At 32.6% G+C, this 16,253-nt stretch overlaps 2 protein-coding genes across 2 annotated transcripts; one reads left to right on the top strand and one right to left on the bottom strand.

Annotated features, from left to right (window-relative positions):
* Positions 1–9,680: 9,680 nt before the first annotated feature.
* LOC127277821 (uncharacterized) lies at positions 9,681–10,184 on the top strand. Its single transcript, XM_051299212.1, has one exon. The coding sequence runs from the start codon at positions 9,681–9,683 to the stop codon at positions 10,182–10,184; it is 504 nt and encodes a 167-aa protein (XP_051155169.1).
* A 280-nt stretch (positions 10,185–10,464) lies between these two features.
* Positions 10,465–14,286, bottom strand: LOC127277820 (uncharacterized). The gene has a single exon (XM_051299211.1). It carries the CDS (start codon positions 14,284–14,286, stop codon positions 10,465–10,467), a length of 3,822 nt encoding a protein of 1,273 aa, XP_051155168.1.
* Positions 14,287–16,253: the final 1,967 nt, after the last annotated feature.

Here is a 16,253-nt window from a genome sequence, read left to right as displayed (position 1 = left end):
CGTATTGAAAATTATACTTCTTTAATTAAAAAAAAAAAAAAAAACTTTTATGTGCGGGACTGTTCGTTAATCAGTCGATTTAAAAAAATGTTATGTTTACAGCAAAAAAGTTTGTTGCGTTTCATCGTAATTAAAAAATACTTTTTATGTGTTTGACTGTTCGTTAATCAGTCACTTAAAAATTTCTTCTTTATATTTAGTGTGTGCGACTGTTCGTTTATCAGTCGATTTAAAAAAAATGTTTTACTTACAACAAAAAGTGATTTTTGCGTTTCAGCGCAATTAAAAAAAAACTTTTTTATGTGTTTGACTGTTCGTTAATCAGTCACTTAAAAATTTCTTCTTTATATTTAGTGTGTGCGACTGTTCGTTAATCAGTCAATTAAATTTTTTTTAAATTTAGTGTGTGACTGTTCGTTTATCAGTCGATTTAAAAAAAAAATGTTTTGTTTACAGCAAAAAAGTTTGTTGCGTTTCATCGTAATTAAAAAATACTTTTTATGTGTTTGACTGTTCGTTAATCAGTCACTTAAAATTTTTTTCTTTATATTTAGTGTGTGCGACTGTTCGTTAATCAGTCGATTTAAAAAAATGTTTTATTTACAACAAAAAGTGATTTTTGCGTTTCAGCGCAATTAAAAAAAAAAATACTTTTTATGTATGTTTTCGTTAAAAACTAAAATTTAAAAGTTTTATAAAATTTGGTTTATGTGAGATTTTCTTCGTAGGTCATGCAATTTAGCAAAAAAAAAGTTTTGTTTACAACAAAAAGAGAGATGGCTACACTTTCAGCGCAATTTAAAAAAAAAAGTATTTTTATCTGTGATTCATTAATTAATCACATAATTTAAAAAGAAAAGTCAATGTTACATTTAGTGTGTAAATTGCTTTTCAAATGATTTAATAAAGCAAATGTTACATGTTTAGAGTGTTTATCATTATTATTATTATTTGTTATTTGTTACCTTTCTTAATTCAATATACAACTATTTCTTAACCATTTTAAAATTGAATACAAATTATAGTAATTTAAAAACTGACTAGATGTTAATAATATTAATAATAATATAAATCTAATTTATTACATTAATAAAAAAATTCATTACAATAATTAAACTATTTAATATAATATTATAAATTATTTAAATAATTAAATTGGATTGTACTTGAATTCTATAGAATTTCATAATTTATTTAATTTAAAAAAAGGTTTAGTTTTAAGAAATTGTCGATCGAGAGAAGCTGATGGCGTATGAGAGAGAGAGAGAGAGAGAGAAGATTGACACATAGTGGGGACGCGTGGTGGGGACCGCCGTGGTGGGGATCGCTGGTATACAGTGAAGCCCGCCAGCCACCAGAGTCATTCATTCTTTCAGCTTCCAACAATTCAGATCAAAATAAATTTCTCCTTTCAGCTTTCTTTTTTTTCAGTTTTCATATTTAATTTGTCTAATATTTCTCATAAGCGTTTTTATCACATAAGTATATTTTTAGCAATTTAAATTTTCTTTTATAATTTTTAAAAATGGATACCCCTCATAACACAAAAAATGAAGAGGATGAGGACCATCCAATTATCGATATCTATGATGAGGTTCCTATAAATAATGATGAAGTCACCATCGTGGACGACAATAATGACAGTCAGGCAGACACAATTATTATAAGTGACTCTGACTCAATTATTATAAATGACTCTGACTCACAGTCAGATGTCTCCCATAATTCTGATAATGATTCAGACTGCTTAATAATAGACGTTGACCCAGAAGAGGTTAGTTTTCAAAATCAAATTTAAAATTCTCGTAAATTATGATTTATAAAAGAATATGTACATATTTTTTTCTTGTTCTAGATGTTAGAGCTTTTAGAAGAACTGCCACCAATTGAAGAGATGTACAATGTTATTGATGTAGATTTCAATGTAAATTTTGTTGTAGACTTTTTAAGACCTGCTACACCTTCTCCAAACATGTTACCAAATTGTGAAAACTAAATTTTATATGTGAAAATAGAGAAATTTTTTAATATTATTAGAGTATCAAATTTTTTCTATTCAAAGCCGAAAATATTTTGTATTTCACACCAATTTTGGTATACACCTGCGCCTGCGCATATAAGGTTGAGCGTTAAATCTGCGCGCGCATTATACGAGCGTCTTGAATTTATTGAAGGGGGCGGGTCATATTTGCGTGCGCATCACAATATGTGGTGGGGTTTATAAAAAAAGTGGGGTACCGATAATATAAGGCGATGCCGAGCCACTGGAGTCATTCTTTTTTTCAGGACTCCCTAGTATTAATAATTATAGACTTCTCACTCATTTACAGTACTTTTATTGCAGGTATTTCTAGTTTTAACTTTTTTCAAGTTTTTTTTTCCATTTAGCATTTTTATTTATAATTCTATTTTTAGCTATTACAGGGTTACTTTTTTAATTTCAGAGTTTTTTATCCTGTCTTTTATTTTAAAAAAATGGATCTCGAAAAAGTTAATGCAGTTGGTCGATTTGAAGGTTACCTGCCTACAAAACCTCTCGCAGAAATGACTAAAAATGGTCTTTATTATATCACCAAAATGAAGAAGGTTCAAACCAAATACGGACCGAGAATAATTGTTGAAGTAAATGCAGATTTTATAACATATTTACCATCGAGATTCGCCAAGCATTTTGACGATGAACCAAGCTCGCTGGAAATGATGCAGGAAGCAGCAATAGCCAAGCAGCTTCAAATGAAATATGTCGGAGGAACTTACAATATCGTTGAATTTCAATTTGTAAAATAAAAATTGTAAAATAAATGTATGTATATAAAAAAAAAATGTTGAAAAATACAGAAAAATTTTATCTATAAAATTGGTTTTTAATTTTCTTTCCTCTCCCTAGTAGAAGTTAAGTAGTAGAATAAGTTTATTTTCAGGTATTGTAAAATAATGTTTAATTTATTAAAAAAAAAGGTTTAAAATTAAAAAACAACATATTTTGAATTCAATGTTATTAATGTTTATTTTTTTAGAAACGTTTAAAAACTATTTACAAAAATGATTTATAATTTTCATAAAAACATTTTAACGTAGAATCAACTTCATCAGTTTCTTTAACAATACTACTTATATATTGGTTTGGAGGATCCAAAAACCAATCGCGAAGAATCTTTACATTTTTTACAGCACAATTATCATTATAAAGAGTATGATGCGTACATGTTAACAAATCACTTTTAATTTTTTTCAACGATGGACATTCAAAATCTTCTAAATTTTGTACATTTTGTATATATTTCTCAAGCCATGTCTTCTTTTCTAATCCTTTTACATAGATGATACTAGCGCCTCGTAATACATCTTGTAGAATGGGACGAAGTTCATCGTAAGAGACGTCTCCAGCTGTCCAATCTATTCCATGGTAATTGTGTGTTAACCAGCGATTTTCACTTTTATAGCGTCCTGGCAATGAATTCCACGTACAAGGTGATTCAAATAGGTAGACAAGTGGTTGAGCATCTGATTGAAGAGGAAGTATTGCCAACTCTTTGAAAATAAAATCGTTGTAGGGTCTTTTAAATCCTTGAACGTCCACAATGAACTCCATGTTGAAACAGAAATGAATTTTTGACTGAAAACTACTGCATTTATACCGAATTATACCCCCACCACTTTACCCCCACTCCTCTACAGCAACTTCTTGACGACGCCGCTGATTGGTTTATATTGTACAACGCGGTCATGAATAATGAGGCAATATGCAGTGGTCTCAGCTGGCATATTATTTCCTGATTCAAATTCTAAACGTACATCTACTGATGCTTGTTTAATAAACTCATTTTGTTTTGAACAATCAATAACAATTAGAGGAAATAGTTGTTTAAAAATAGCCCTTGTTAAAATAGGTTCTGAGTCTTTTCCATAGTAAGATGTTTGAAAATTAGCATACATTTCATAAAGAAGAGCATACTGATTTTGATCAAAGTTTAGATTTAAATTTCCATAAGGGTAATATTGTGAATTTAAAAATAGTTTAACATTTGTAATGTTACAATGATCAAAATGACAGGCATATTTTTTTCGTTTATCTTTTCTTGCTGTTTGAAATCCTACAATTACATATCGTGGTTTCTCCAATTGTGTTGATGTTTTTATTTGCCATAGGACTTTTGAACTTGTTGGAACTAACGGATACTCGTACATTTCCCATGATCGAAAACTTATTGAAATTAAAGGATCTTTTTCAATGAATTTTAATAATTTTATTTTATTATTATCAGCTGGTAAAACGTATGGTACCATCCATTCTAGTTTATTGATGAAAATTTTAAATTCTTCATCAGCTCCTTGTCCTGTTTGAATTATGGCATTAGTGTCATTACGTGCTCTTGTTAAAATAAGTTCATGTTTAGCGTTCATAAGAATTTTCTTATAATCCTCAGCAAAACCAAAAATCATGCCAAGTGGTATTGTAACATCAAAATATCCATTTTCTAAAGTAATTCTTGCATCAGCTGAAATTTTTGAAAACCCTGCATTCTCACTTAGATTTAGCTGAGGTGGAGTTAGAGATACTAAATTTTTCATTATAGTTGTATGTCCAACGTATTTGCATCGATCAATCTCGATACCATTTAATTCATAGCGAATTTCATCAAATAAAAAACATATTGCATTGCTAGACAAGTGCACGTTTTCTGTAACGGCAATACCATCATTTTTAGTCAATTTCCCAAATATGTGCAATGAACTTTTACTCGGTAGAATACATAAATCTTGATGTTGAACTGCAATTCGAATTTCATCACTATTGTTAAAAGAGGATGAAGCATACGGTTGATGAGCATGAATTTCATAATGAGCAATGGACTCATCAAAATTCACTGCTGCTGGAATGTTGAGAATTTCGTCCATTTTTGTTGCAACAACACCCAAAAAATATATAAATTATTTGTCTTGGCGTTTTCCTTGAGGTATAACTTTTAGACCTAGTTTTTTCAGGAACAGGCGATTCGGAGGTGTTAACACCTTGTGAGACAAATTTAAACTGATTTGTCTTTGACATGTTGGTTGACTTTTATAGTTTCCACCAACTTTTTGATTATATACAATTCCCATTACATTGACTTTATGTGCAATCGGATAGTTATAGTTTCTCCTCGAAAATTAATCAAATCACCGTCCTGATCGACAATGCGGAGTTGAATATTATGTATTGTCTTGACAACAATCGGAAGGTAAATGACGTGTGCTGGCACTTCCACAATCTTATATCCTGGTGGAACGCTAGGGAAGAATTCATGGATGGTGTGGGCTTTTTGATTATTTATATACGCTCCAGATGTAATGCTACACTCAACTCTGACTGAATTTACCTTGAGAATTGCTACCGGTAAATCAGAGATGTGTGTTTCATTAGGTGATAATTTCCGCGGCATAAATCCCAATAATTTACCAATTGAATCTTTATGTTTAAAATCAATTGGTAAATTTGATTCAACTAAACAGCGTAATGTATTGTTATTAGGTTTTATACTAATAACAGTTCCAAGTTTCACAGAATCTTTTATACATGTTTCAATATCTTTAATTTCATAACTTCCAGTTGGTATATCAATTATATGATTACCAATGTAAAATTTATTGTTACCTTCATCAATATTGGGAATAGAATTAAAAGTCAGTAATTCAACAAGACCGAGGACATAATTTTTATTTGGATTAAGTTCTATTGGTGGGAAATATTCAGCTTCAAGAACTGAAGTGTTTCCACTTAGTGTTAAAGTAAACGAATCACTCATGATGCTGTCAGTTTCTATACTAAAAGATTACAAAAGTTACATGTTCTTATATAGACTAAAGCTGCTCTTAACAGTAAGTTGTTTACATAAAAATTTTAAACATAAATGTCCACACACATAAGTATCATAACTTTGATATCTCTCATGATTATATTTTATTAAGCTACCGTCACCCAAGTATGTGATTAGATCTGTTGGTGGAGGAAGGTTGCCAAAACTATCAAAATACATTATTTCATTATTACATTTTTTATATGCCACCCAATGTGTTCCTGGACCTTCTTTATTATCCAAGTTAATAATTCCAGACTCATATCGATAAGGTCCTTTAAAAGGTAGTTCATTTCGCATAAAAACTCCTCGAAAATATGGTATTTTCATAGTTTTAGCATATTTCAACAGATCAAAATCAGTTAGAGGACGGTGAGGTAGCTTCAATGCAAGTTTTTTTTCTTCCTTAATGTTGGTTTCATCTTCTTCTTTTTTAATCCTTTCCCCTGATTGTATGGTTTAATATGAAGACCAAGTCCTTGTCGGTAGGGTTTGAGATGTAATCCTTTTCCAAGCGATATTGCTTCCATTGCTTTATTATGTCGTTGAGCTTCAACAAGTTGTTCCTTGGCAGTTTTAGCCTTGTTTACAGCTTTCACTATACCTGAAGCTCCACCAGCAAGAGCTCCCAAAGCACTAAGTCCAGCAAAAATCGGAACCAGTGGTAAAATACCACCAACTTTAGAAGGTACAGGTAAAATTCGCGGTGATAAAATTTTTGATTTACCACCAGCATTTTTTATTGCTTCTTTTGCACCAATCAGAGCAGCTTGAATTGATTCTCCAGAATTATGATTAGGTAGCATACTTTTTCTAGCAGCATCAACAACTCTTCGTAATGCTAGTCGCTTTTTCTTACACATGGTTTTTCTTTTCTTCTTCATTGTAGACTTTTTCTTCCTTTTCATTCCCATACCTAATGTTGATTTAGCTTTCATCGTTCCAGATATCGCTAAAGCTGCTGCCTTTTCACTAATACTAGAATACTTAGATGTAACACGTTGCCACGCCTTTTCAGCTAGCTCTTGGTCTGCAACGTTTCTTGCTTTAATGTTTTCTCGATTTTGCGAATATGCAATATCATGTGCTTTACATGCAGCGTCTAATGGGTTAACACCTTTATCACCACGTGCTAATCTTTTTGTCAACTTTGTACCGGGTCCACAGAATTGGTATCCAGGTAAATGTAATTCAAAAGGTAAACTATTGATAATACGGTTAACTAACCCTCTACCACGACAAAGATGTTTTTTATCACTTCGATGTAAAATCATTCTACACTCTATGAAGTTTGATGTGCAACTGACTGTAAGACTATAAAAGCCGAGTATTTATAGTTTACAGAGCAGTTACTGTCAAGATGCAGTTCACGAAACAACCTGTAGCACTCCCAATCACAAGTATTGACGTTGAAAGTAGTGAGAAAAAAATTCAACGTCATGGTAGTTTGTTTTCAGATAGCATCCGAGCTGTCTTTTGTGGTCCCTCAAATTGTGGTAAAACAAACGCTCTTCTCTCTTTAATCATACATCCAAATGGTTTAAGTTTTGAAAATATTTACCTATACTCTAAATCTCTGCAGCAGCCAAAATATCAATTTTTGAAAAATGTAATTCATGACGTGGATGGAATTGAATACTTTCCATTTAGTGAGCATGAAGAAGTAGTATCTCCAAAAGATGCTAAACCGAACTCAATATTCATCTTTGATGATATTGCTTGTGAAAAGCAAGACAATGTTAGAGCTTTCTTTTGTATGGGTAGACATGTAAATGTTGACAGTTTCTACTTGTGTCAAACATATGCTCGTATTCCAAAACATCTAGTCCGAGATAATGTAAATTTACTGGTGCTTTTTAGACAAGATGAAAAAAATTTAAAACATGTCTACGAAGATCATGTAAATACAGACATGTCTTATACTCAATTTCGTGATTTATGTTCAGAATGTTGGAAATCTGATAAATATGGATTTGTCGTTATTGATAAAGATAGGAATTTTAATGAAGGAAGATATAGAAAGGGATTTGATTGCTTTATTACACTATAAATATAACTACTTTATTTCATTTTAAATTAGTATAGTTTATGTTATCAAGACGGAAACATGTATCGAAAAGAGCAAGAAACACTTCGTCAAATAGCAAAAGCAAGCGACGCTATTAGACGAAAACATCGCTTACTTAAAATGGGTAAGGAGGCTGCAGAGACATTGTTAAAAGAAACTCTGCAACCAATAGTTACACCTCTTCAAAAGTTGGCAAATGTAACTGAAACTCCTTTCAAAAATGTTAAAATTGAAAAATTCAAGAAAGATGATAATGATTTCTCTTTTTCAACTGCTGTTGACGATGATGAAGAATTTGATAAAACTCTACTAAATTCAACTTTACTTGATAAGAGCAATAACTTTGAAAAAGAAGAAGAAGATTATGAAAAAATTACAAATAAATTTATTTTTATGTTAGATAAAAATAGAAAACTGTTTGTAGATACGGTTTATGGAGTACGTAAACTTGCCAACGGTTCTTTTATGATTGGTGATACACCTATTGAATTTGAAGGTTCACATATTAAGCTTATTGGAAAGAAAAATTATTTAAAAACTGCTGGGTTACTCGAACTATTATTTAAACAAAAACCAAAAGAAGCTTTAATAAGTTCAGATGATTTTTCAAATTATAAAGAAATTCTCATTGCTACGAATGCACATCGAAAAAATTATAGTCCAAGTGAATCTGTCAACATAAGTAGAACTTCCAAGTACACTGATGTTATTGCAAAACTTATCAAAAGTACACCAAAGAAAAGTGGTGGTGGTGGTTCTTTAAAGAAGCATAAAAATATATTACCACAATTTATGATTGCAAAAAGACAATTTAATCCAGACTACATCTATTGGGATGATCCAAATGAACTTGTTGACCGTTTACGACTACTCATAGCATCACAGCAAGCTGGTAATCCAAGTCATAATAATGAGATTATGTCAATTATTGAAGAACTTCGTGAAGCTCGAATTATATATTAAGAGAGAGCATAAAGAAGAAGTGCTTAGTATAACAATGAGCATTGATGTGTTCGGACATTCTTTAACACGACGTGTTGCAAGTCGTGGACTACCTGGACCTTCTGGTATTGGATTTAAAGTTACTCCAAGTGGAGACTACAATATTGAAAACAAAAGACTTTGTAACGTTAGAGACGCTGAAGAGCTTCATGATGCAGTAAATTTACGACTTGTACAACAAATTATCCGAAACGAGATAAAAACTGTCTTTCAAATTACATCTTCTTTAAGATCAGCCATTGATGATTTGAATATTTTAATACAAGTTGTCGAAGATAGAGTTAACGAAAAACTAAAACAAATTGAATTACAACAGAATATTATAATTAAGGAAACTACATTTATTCCAAACGATGAATGATAAAAAGTTAACAGTTGTAACTGAACTGCATAAACAAGCAAGACGGAATTATCCTCGTCGTAAAGTTCAAATGCGTGGCATAGATGAAACCTGGCAAGCAGATTTGGTAGAAATGATACCTTACTCCTATTCCAATAAAGGTTTCAAATACATGCTCACAGTAATAGACATATTTTCCAAATATGCCTGGGCTGTAGCTGTAAAAAGTAAAAATGGAAAAGATATTTCTTTAGCCATGAAATTAATATTAAAAGAAGGTCGTATTCCAAAAAATTTACACACTGATAGAGGCAAGGAATTTTATAACTCTGAATTTCAGAGTTTAATGCAAGAATTCAATATTAATCTCTATTCGACTTATAGTAATTTAAAAGCATCAATTGTTGAAAGGTTTAACCGCACTCTAAAAAATATGATGTGGCCTGAATTCAACTTACAAGGCAATTACAAATGGATTAATCTTTTACCAATTCTCATATCAAAGTACAATAATAAAAAACATCGTACGATTGGTATGAAACCTAAAGATGTCACCGTAGAAGATACAAGAGAATTGCTGAGACGTATCCGTAAACTAAGAAGAATTCCGCTAAGAAGACCAAAATTTAAAGTTGGAGACAGAGTTCGAGTCAGCAAACATAAAAACATCTTTGAAAAAGGTTACACCCCCAACTGGACAACGGAAATATTCACTGTAGATCAAGTTAAACGAACAAAACCAGTTACATACAAACTTACAGATTATGAAAATCACCCAATCGAAGGTGGTTTCTACGAAGAAGAACTATTAAAAGTTAAATATCCAGATGTATATCTCGTAGAAAAAGTTCTCAAGACTCGCGGCAATAATGTCTACGTGAAATGGCTTGGATTTGATAATTCACACAATAGTTGGATTAAAAAATCTGATATGTAATAAGTTATTTTAATGTTAAAATAGGTTAAAGTAACGTTAAATATAGTTAAAGTAACGTTAAAAATAGTTAAATTAATGTTAAAAATAGTTAAATTAATGTTAAAAATAGTTAAAGTAATGTTAAAAAATAGTTAAAGTTAAAGTTAAAAATAGTTAAACAAATTTTGTATCTAGGATAAGGTTTTTTTTCTAATAAAATTGACATAATATGTACATCTTTTGTTTTTCTTTTATTAAAAACATCATTTTCTCCATTTTTTTTTTTACAATATATAATTGGTTAATTTTCTTCATCCATAATTTCAACAATTTTACAATGTCCCCATGCAAGGGTGTCGGTACTGTTTGATAACAAATATCTTTTATCGTCAAAAGGACTCAATGCAATTTTGGTTTGCTTTACTGTTTGCACTTTGTGCAGTTTTGATCTGATTGTATACTGAGTTCTAGATTGCATATTTACATTTCGGAGACAATACACGTAATCATCAAAACTAATAGATTTTTTTACAACGCCAGTTTTTACACCTTTAGCCTTTTTGATGAAATCCTTATTCTCAACGCGGACGCTGTACATTTTGCTCCGCAAGCCAACAAATTCTGTTACAATTTTTCCGCAGCATTCATCTTTCATCATTCCTAAAATTTTTTTGTTGGCTTGCGGAATATTGTACACGTTATTCACCGGGTAATCGGAAGTATCAAATTTGTGGATATCGTCTTTCATATCAGCATAAATGTCAGAGCATTTGATTTCATAAATCAGGCTATCAGTGTCGGTGTACAATAATTTCAATTTCTTTTCATCATATTTTTTTAACATGTAATCATAATGGAAATCGTAGATTAAAGTTTTTGAAACATCTAAAACTGTCAGTCCAACATACAGTGGCTTGTTCATCAAGACTTCCATTTTCCGAAGTTCCACGGCAACCAAGTTTTCGTTAAAAATGGCCCTGCTGTGGAAATTCGGTTTCGCGATCAAAGCTTCAGCTCCATACCTACCCTCCCACTTTGTAACGAGTTTAATGTCAACGTGTTTTCGCACGTTCTCCATTGTTTTGCCAAATACCGCGTTGTTCATCAACTTGAATAGATTTTTTTCAAACTCATTGTTTGCATTAGTTCTTTTTGTTGTATTAAAATCAATGTACGTTTTTAGCCATGTTGATTGCTTGAATCTTAAAACTCGATGAATTTGAACTAACACAAGACCATGTTCTAAAGCTTGTTTCAAAGCACGGTAATGGAGAACGTGCTTTCGTTTCGGCAGGAGGGTAGTTAGGAGCTTTTGCTCTTTTGATCCTGGTGGCTTCGAGCGTTCTGGGCAAAACGGAAAATCACTATGCTTATCATGAAGTTCATTTGGGTAATCCAAATCGACTTCTAAAATGTAGCCAATTGGCGCATCATCTGCAACGTTAAAATCAAAATTAATATCAACATTTTCTTCCCACTTGAAGCCACCATAGGGAAGAGACTGAATCATGGCCCAGCCATAAAGGTTGTTTGCATCAAAGTATACGATATAAGATGTTTCCTCATTTTCATTAAAATTCTCCATGTAAGGATTATTTGCTTTTGCATAACGATTGACACACTGACTAATGCCACCTCTAATTCCGCGTTCGATAAACATTACCATGTCAATATCAGTGAGGAGTTCCAATCTTATATTCGTATACTTTAGCATGGCATCCCATGTCAGTCCTGGAGTCGTGTAATAATGCCCTGGATCAAGACCGTACGCGAGATGACACTGATTCCTGAAATTTTCAAAAATGTCCGCGAGTAACAATATGTCGGTCTGCATATACAAGTACACATAATCGCCGAGATTTTGACAACCAAACTCACTCCATACTTTCTGCGCATGTGCATAATCTTCATCGGAGACATTTGAATCGACAAGAGTGCTGTAAAAATTTTCTATAGGCGGCAATTGAGTTTCATCGAGTTTTTCCCTTGAGTCAAGGTACTCATAAGGAAAAACTCCTTTTCGCGTTAACAATTGAATTTTGTCGGCACTGTAATTCGAAAAAACAGAATTCACAATTGGGTATTCGTCGAGATAGGATGCTAACTTGTCCAATGACGATGCCATAAATTTAAAGGAATCAATAAAACGAAATTTAATAACACTGTCTTTCACATTTTTCGTAAAACTGATGTACTTTTCTTTGTTAATAGGGAGCAAATAAACATTACCTTCAAATCCTGAAGCAATAGAATCAATGATAAAATGAGCATCATAACCACTTAGGTTATGAAAAACAACAGGAATGACCTGTGATTCATGAAAATTAATATTACAATCTCGATGCGCGGGCCCCCGATACTTCCCTGTTAGATGACAATGGTCTCTCACCTTTACATCCCCAGGCTTGATTTTCTTTTTACAAATGTGACAAGTAGTTGCATTTCTAAAATCAATCAGCTGATCTCGACTTAGCACCTCCATCGGCACAGGATTTTTAAATAATGTATTGAGATTGTCTGCCAAGTCTTTCAACTCGGTTGAAAACCATTTAGCTGGATCTTCCTCATCTTTTGGCGATGCTTTGTATATGGACAACGTGTCGTCGAAAGAGCATTTCAAGTAATATCCAATACTGAGGGTTTTGTGATGTTGAAAAATCTCAGTATTGGCTGCTTCTTGTGGTGTTTCGGCAGGAAGCAAAAGACTTTCGCAATCTGCATAAATAATGAATGGCACACGCTCCTTGTTTTGAAAATTTTTAAATTCAACAAAATTCGTCCCTGGTTCTGGCAGCACAATACTCGTCTCGTTCATTTTCCTACAATTTTCTTCGTGTTCAGTGAGCTTAGATTCTTCACCGAAATAATGCAGGCAACGATCACAGATGTATTTTCGAATCTTCTTTTTTGACAATTGACTGCCAACTAGCGCTGATAAATCTTTGATCCACACGTAATGGTAGTTGAAAGAGATGATGGGTACGTCTTTTTCCTCCTCCAAATCTGCATTTTCATCAATGTAATGATCTTCAATTCGAAGAAGATTGACGTGAATAACTTTCTTTTCCTTTGAAAGGTGAAGCGGTGCCACTGAAAACTTTTCATCTCTTTTGACAAGTCCATATACATTAACAGAAATGTTGTTCAACGCCTCAAATTTCGGAATATCTTTGAGTGCAACAGGAAACTCAATTCCAGTGAAATTGAGTTCATCCTGATAAGGTCTGTATTTTGCAACTCGATCTGCATCTCTTGAAGGTGGATACAAGGCTGACAAAATTGACCACTTAAAACATTGATTATCTGTGTTTTGCACGTTAATACAAGCATGTTTGTTTTTAATGGTAGATGGTAAGTCGATATAAGAACCAGCACGCATGGGGTTGTACTTGTTAATGTTAACTTCCAACCTTTGAATAGAATCAAGTCTCCAATTAGAATCCTTCTGTTGGAATTCTTCGATTCTTCTCAAAGTAGGTTGTTTAACATTTTCATTGTACCACTGATCTAACTGGGTTGTAATGAAAATCTCATCAGTCTTTGCGATAAATGTCTTTAAATCAGATAGTTCTTCTTGACCATTAATAGAATCTTTTTTGAATTTCGCACCTAAAACGGTATAAACTTTGATTGGACCAAATCTGTTCAAAGCTCTTTCAATGTTACTTTCAAACAAAACAAAAGCATCGTCAAGGAACTCGTTAATATCCATATAATCAATATTTATAATAGCACTGGTTTGCAGACGATCCTCAAATGCACCCTCAAAATCCACCCATTTCATTCGCTCATTCTCTACTTGCACACCTGCACCCCGTTTCATTAACACATCAAAATTACAACGCAAGTATTCAAGTTTTTGGCTCAAATTCAAACATCTTGATGTTTGGTAAGGCAAAAAATCGGATTTGCGCAAAAATGCTCGCATGATGTTTTTGTAACGCTGACACTTGTTTTGCCATTCAAATGCGTTAACGAACTTTTCTTCACCTGACATTGACATTGTAGCGATGAATTGACGTTCCGCCATTTCGATGAAATTGTCCGACTCGAGACACACTTCATTGTACTCGTCGAGGGTCATTCGCTGTCGCGATTTCTTTGACACCCTACACTTAGGCATCGTAAACCTAAAAACCTAAAAACCTGAAATAGAAGAAAATCCACCACCTCCTGAAAAATCTTAAAACTAACCAAAAATACCCTCCACCACCTGAAAAAAAATAATAAACAAAAAACAAAATCTGAAATAAAAAATAATAAACGAAAAACAAAATCTGAAATAAAAAAAAAAGAGAACCTACAATAGAAAAAAAAGCTGAAATGAAAAGCTGAAATGAAAAGCTGGAATGCTGTGAAAGTACTGCGCTAGACCTGTAAACAGAAAGCAGTGATGCTGGTGGCCCGAGCGCTGTCCTATATACCCTACTTCCAACTATGAGGCACCCCACTACCGCGCTCCCCACTACGACGCGCCCCACTACTCAAGCGACGCGCGCAACCAGGTGGGACTGCCGCTGCGCGCTCTGCTGTAGGCATGGGAGGGAGTCCCCGGCTGAGTTCACATCGATGCGGGGAGAGACGATACTCAGCATATGAACCCAGCGCTGGCAGCGGCATAGACGCAACCAGCAATGGGGATCCCTCTCGATGTTTTTTCCATACAGGTTTAGATATATACATTGAAATTTTAAACTTTAAATTAACTTTAAAATAGGTAAAATAAAATGGCGTCATCTTGTGGTGTCAGCTGGAACTAACTCGGTCGGTAATTTTAGCGGGAAATTTAAAAACCCCCACTTTAAATTAATAGAAAAAAATAATTTTAAATTTAGCGTAAAAATAAAATAGCGCCATCTTGCGGTGGCAGCTGGAACTAACTCGGTCGGTAATGCAGAACACCAAGCCACTTGAACAAAAAAGTTTAAAAATTCAAATTTCCCGCCAAGGGGGTTTGAATTGGCCGGTAATCGAAAGTGGCGCCATCTAGTGGTGGCAGCCGGAACTAACTCGGTCGGTAAAGTAGATCACCAAGCCACTTAAAATTAAACTTTTAAAAATTCAAATTTCCCGCCAAGGGGGGTTGAATTGGCCGGTAAAATGCCAAGCCACTTTAAAAATTCAAATTTCCCGCCAAGGGGGGTTGAATTGGCCGGTGGCGCCATCTAGTGGTGGCAGCCGGAACTAACTCGGTCGGTAAAGTAGATTCCTACATTACCGACTGTCGGTAAGTGCGCCAGAACCCCCCTAGCTTAACTACTTATAAACAATTCAGATTTTATTTATTTAATAATTTTAGTTATCAATTATTAAAAATATACGATTTTAAAAAATACTTCACGAATTAAAAAGGGGATTTTGTTTATAAGAAATAGAGAAAAAATTGTGTTTATTGTCTGCTCTGAAGGAATAAGAAGTCTAAATTCTTCCTATATCTTAAAAAATTTGTTTGATATTAATTTTTAAAACGTTAGATTCTTAAAATTTTCGAAATTCAATTAACAAAATGTTTTTTATTACAGTTGAAGAAAACAGGAGACGTGAAAGCGTGGCAGAATCGTGGCCAACATCAAGGTATAAGCCATAAAATGTCTATTTTTTACATTAAAAACATTATTATTATTTTGTTTTTTATAAAAAAAGGAAAAGATATTTCTTTATTTTTTTGAAAAAATTAAATTTTAAAAATTTTGCTAGAAGAGAAAAATGTAGGTCTTTTTGACTTTTGAAAAATTTTAATGATGCTAAATATTTGTGAATTTTATTTTTTTATTTATTTATTGAAAATATACGGGCAAGCCCATTTTATGAAAAAAAAATTTATGAGGAAATTTATTTTTTTCATTTCATCCCTTTTTCTTTCAAAACTTTTTGTCTAAATTTTTTCTTTACAATAGTAAAAAAGATATTTGCAAAGTATTTTATAATATATCAAATAAAACTTTATTTCAATACATCCATTCAAAAAAAATATTTTTATTTTTACTTATTTACTTTTTTTTATTATTTAAAATAAAAAGTTTTTTTTTGCTTTTTTGTAAATAAAGTAAGAAGTTGTAATAATTATAAGATGTTTTATAAAAAATTGGT

This window comes from Leptopilina boulardi, unplaced genomic scaffold, assembly GCF_019393585.1.
Source record: "Leptopilina boulardi isolate dan_hultmark-lab unplaced genomic scaffold, ZJU_Lbou_2.1 LbouV2_180, whole genome shotgun sequence".
Classification (NCBI taxonomy): Eukaryota; Metazoa; Arthropoda; class Insecta; order Hymenoptera; family Figitidae; genus Leptopilina; species Leptopilina boulardi.
The sequence above is the reverse complement of the archived record's forward strand: the minus strand, read 5'-3'. Positions and strand labels throughout refer to the sequence as shown.

Coding starts and splice junctions, on each gene's coding strand:
- LOC127277821 (XM_051299212.1), top strand. CDS start 9,681: ATGATGTGGCCTGAATTCAACTTACAAGGCAATTACAAATGGATTAAT.
- LOC127277820 (XM_051299211.1), bottom strand. CDS start 14,286: ATGCCTAAGTGTAGGGTGTCAAAGAAATCGCGACAGCGAATGACCCTC.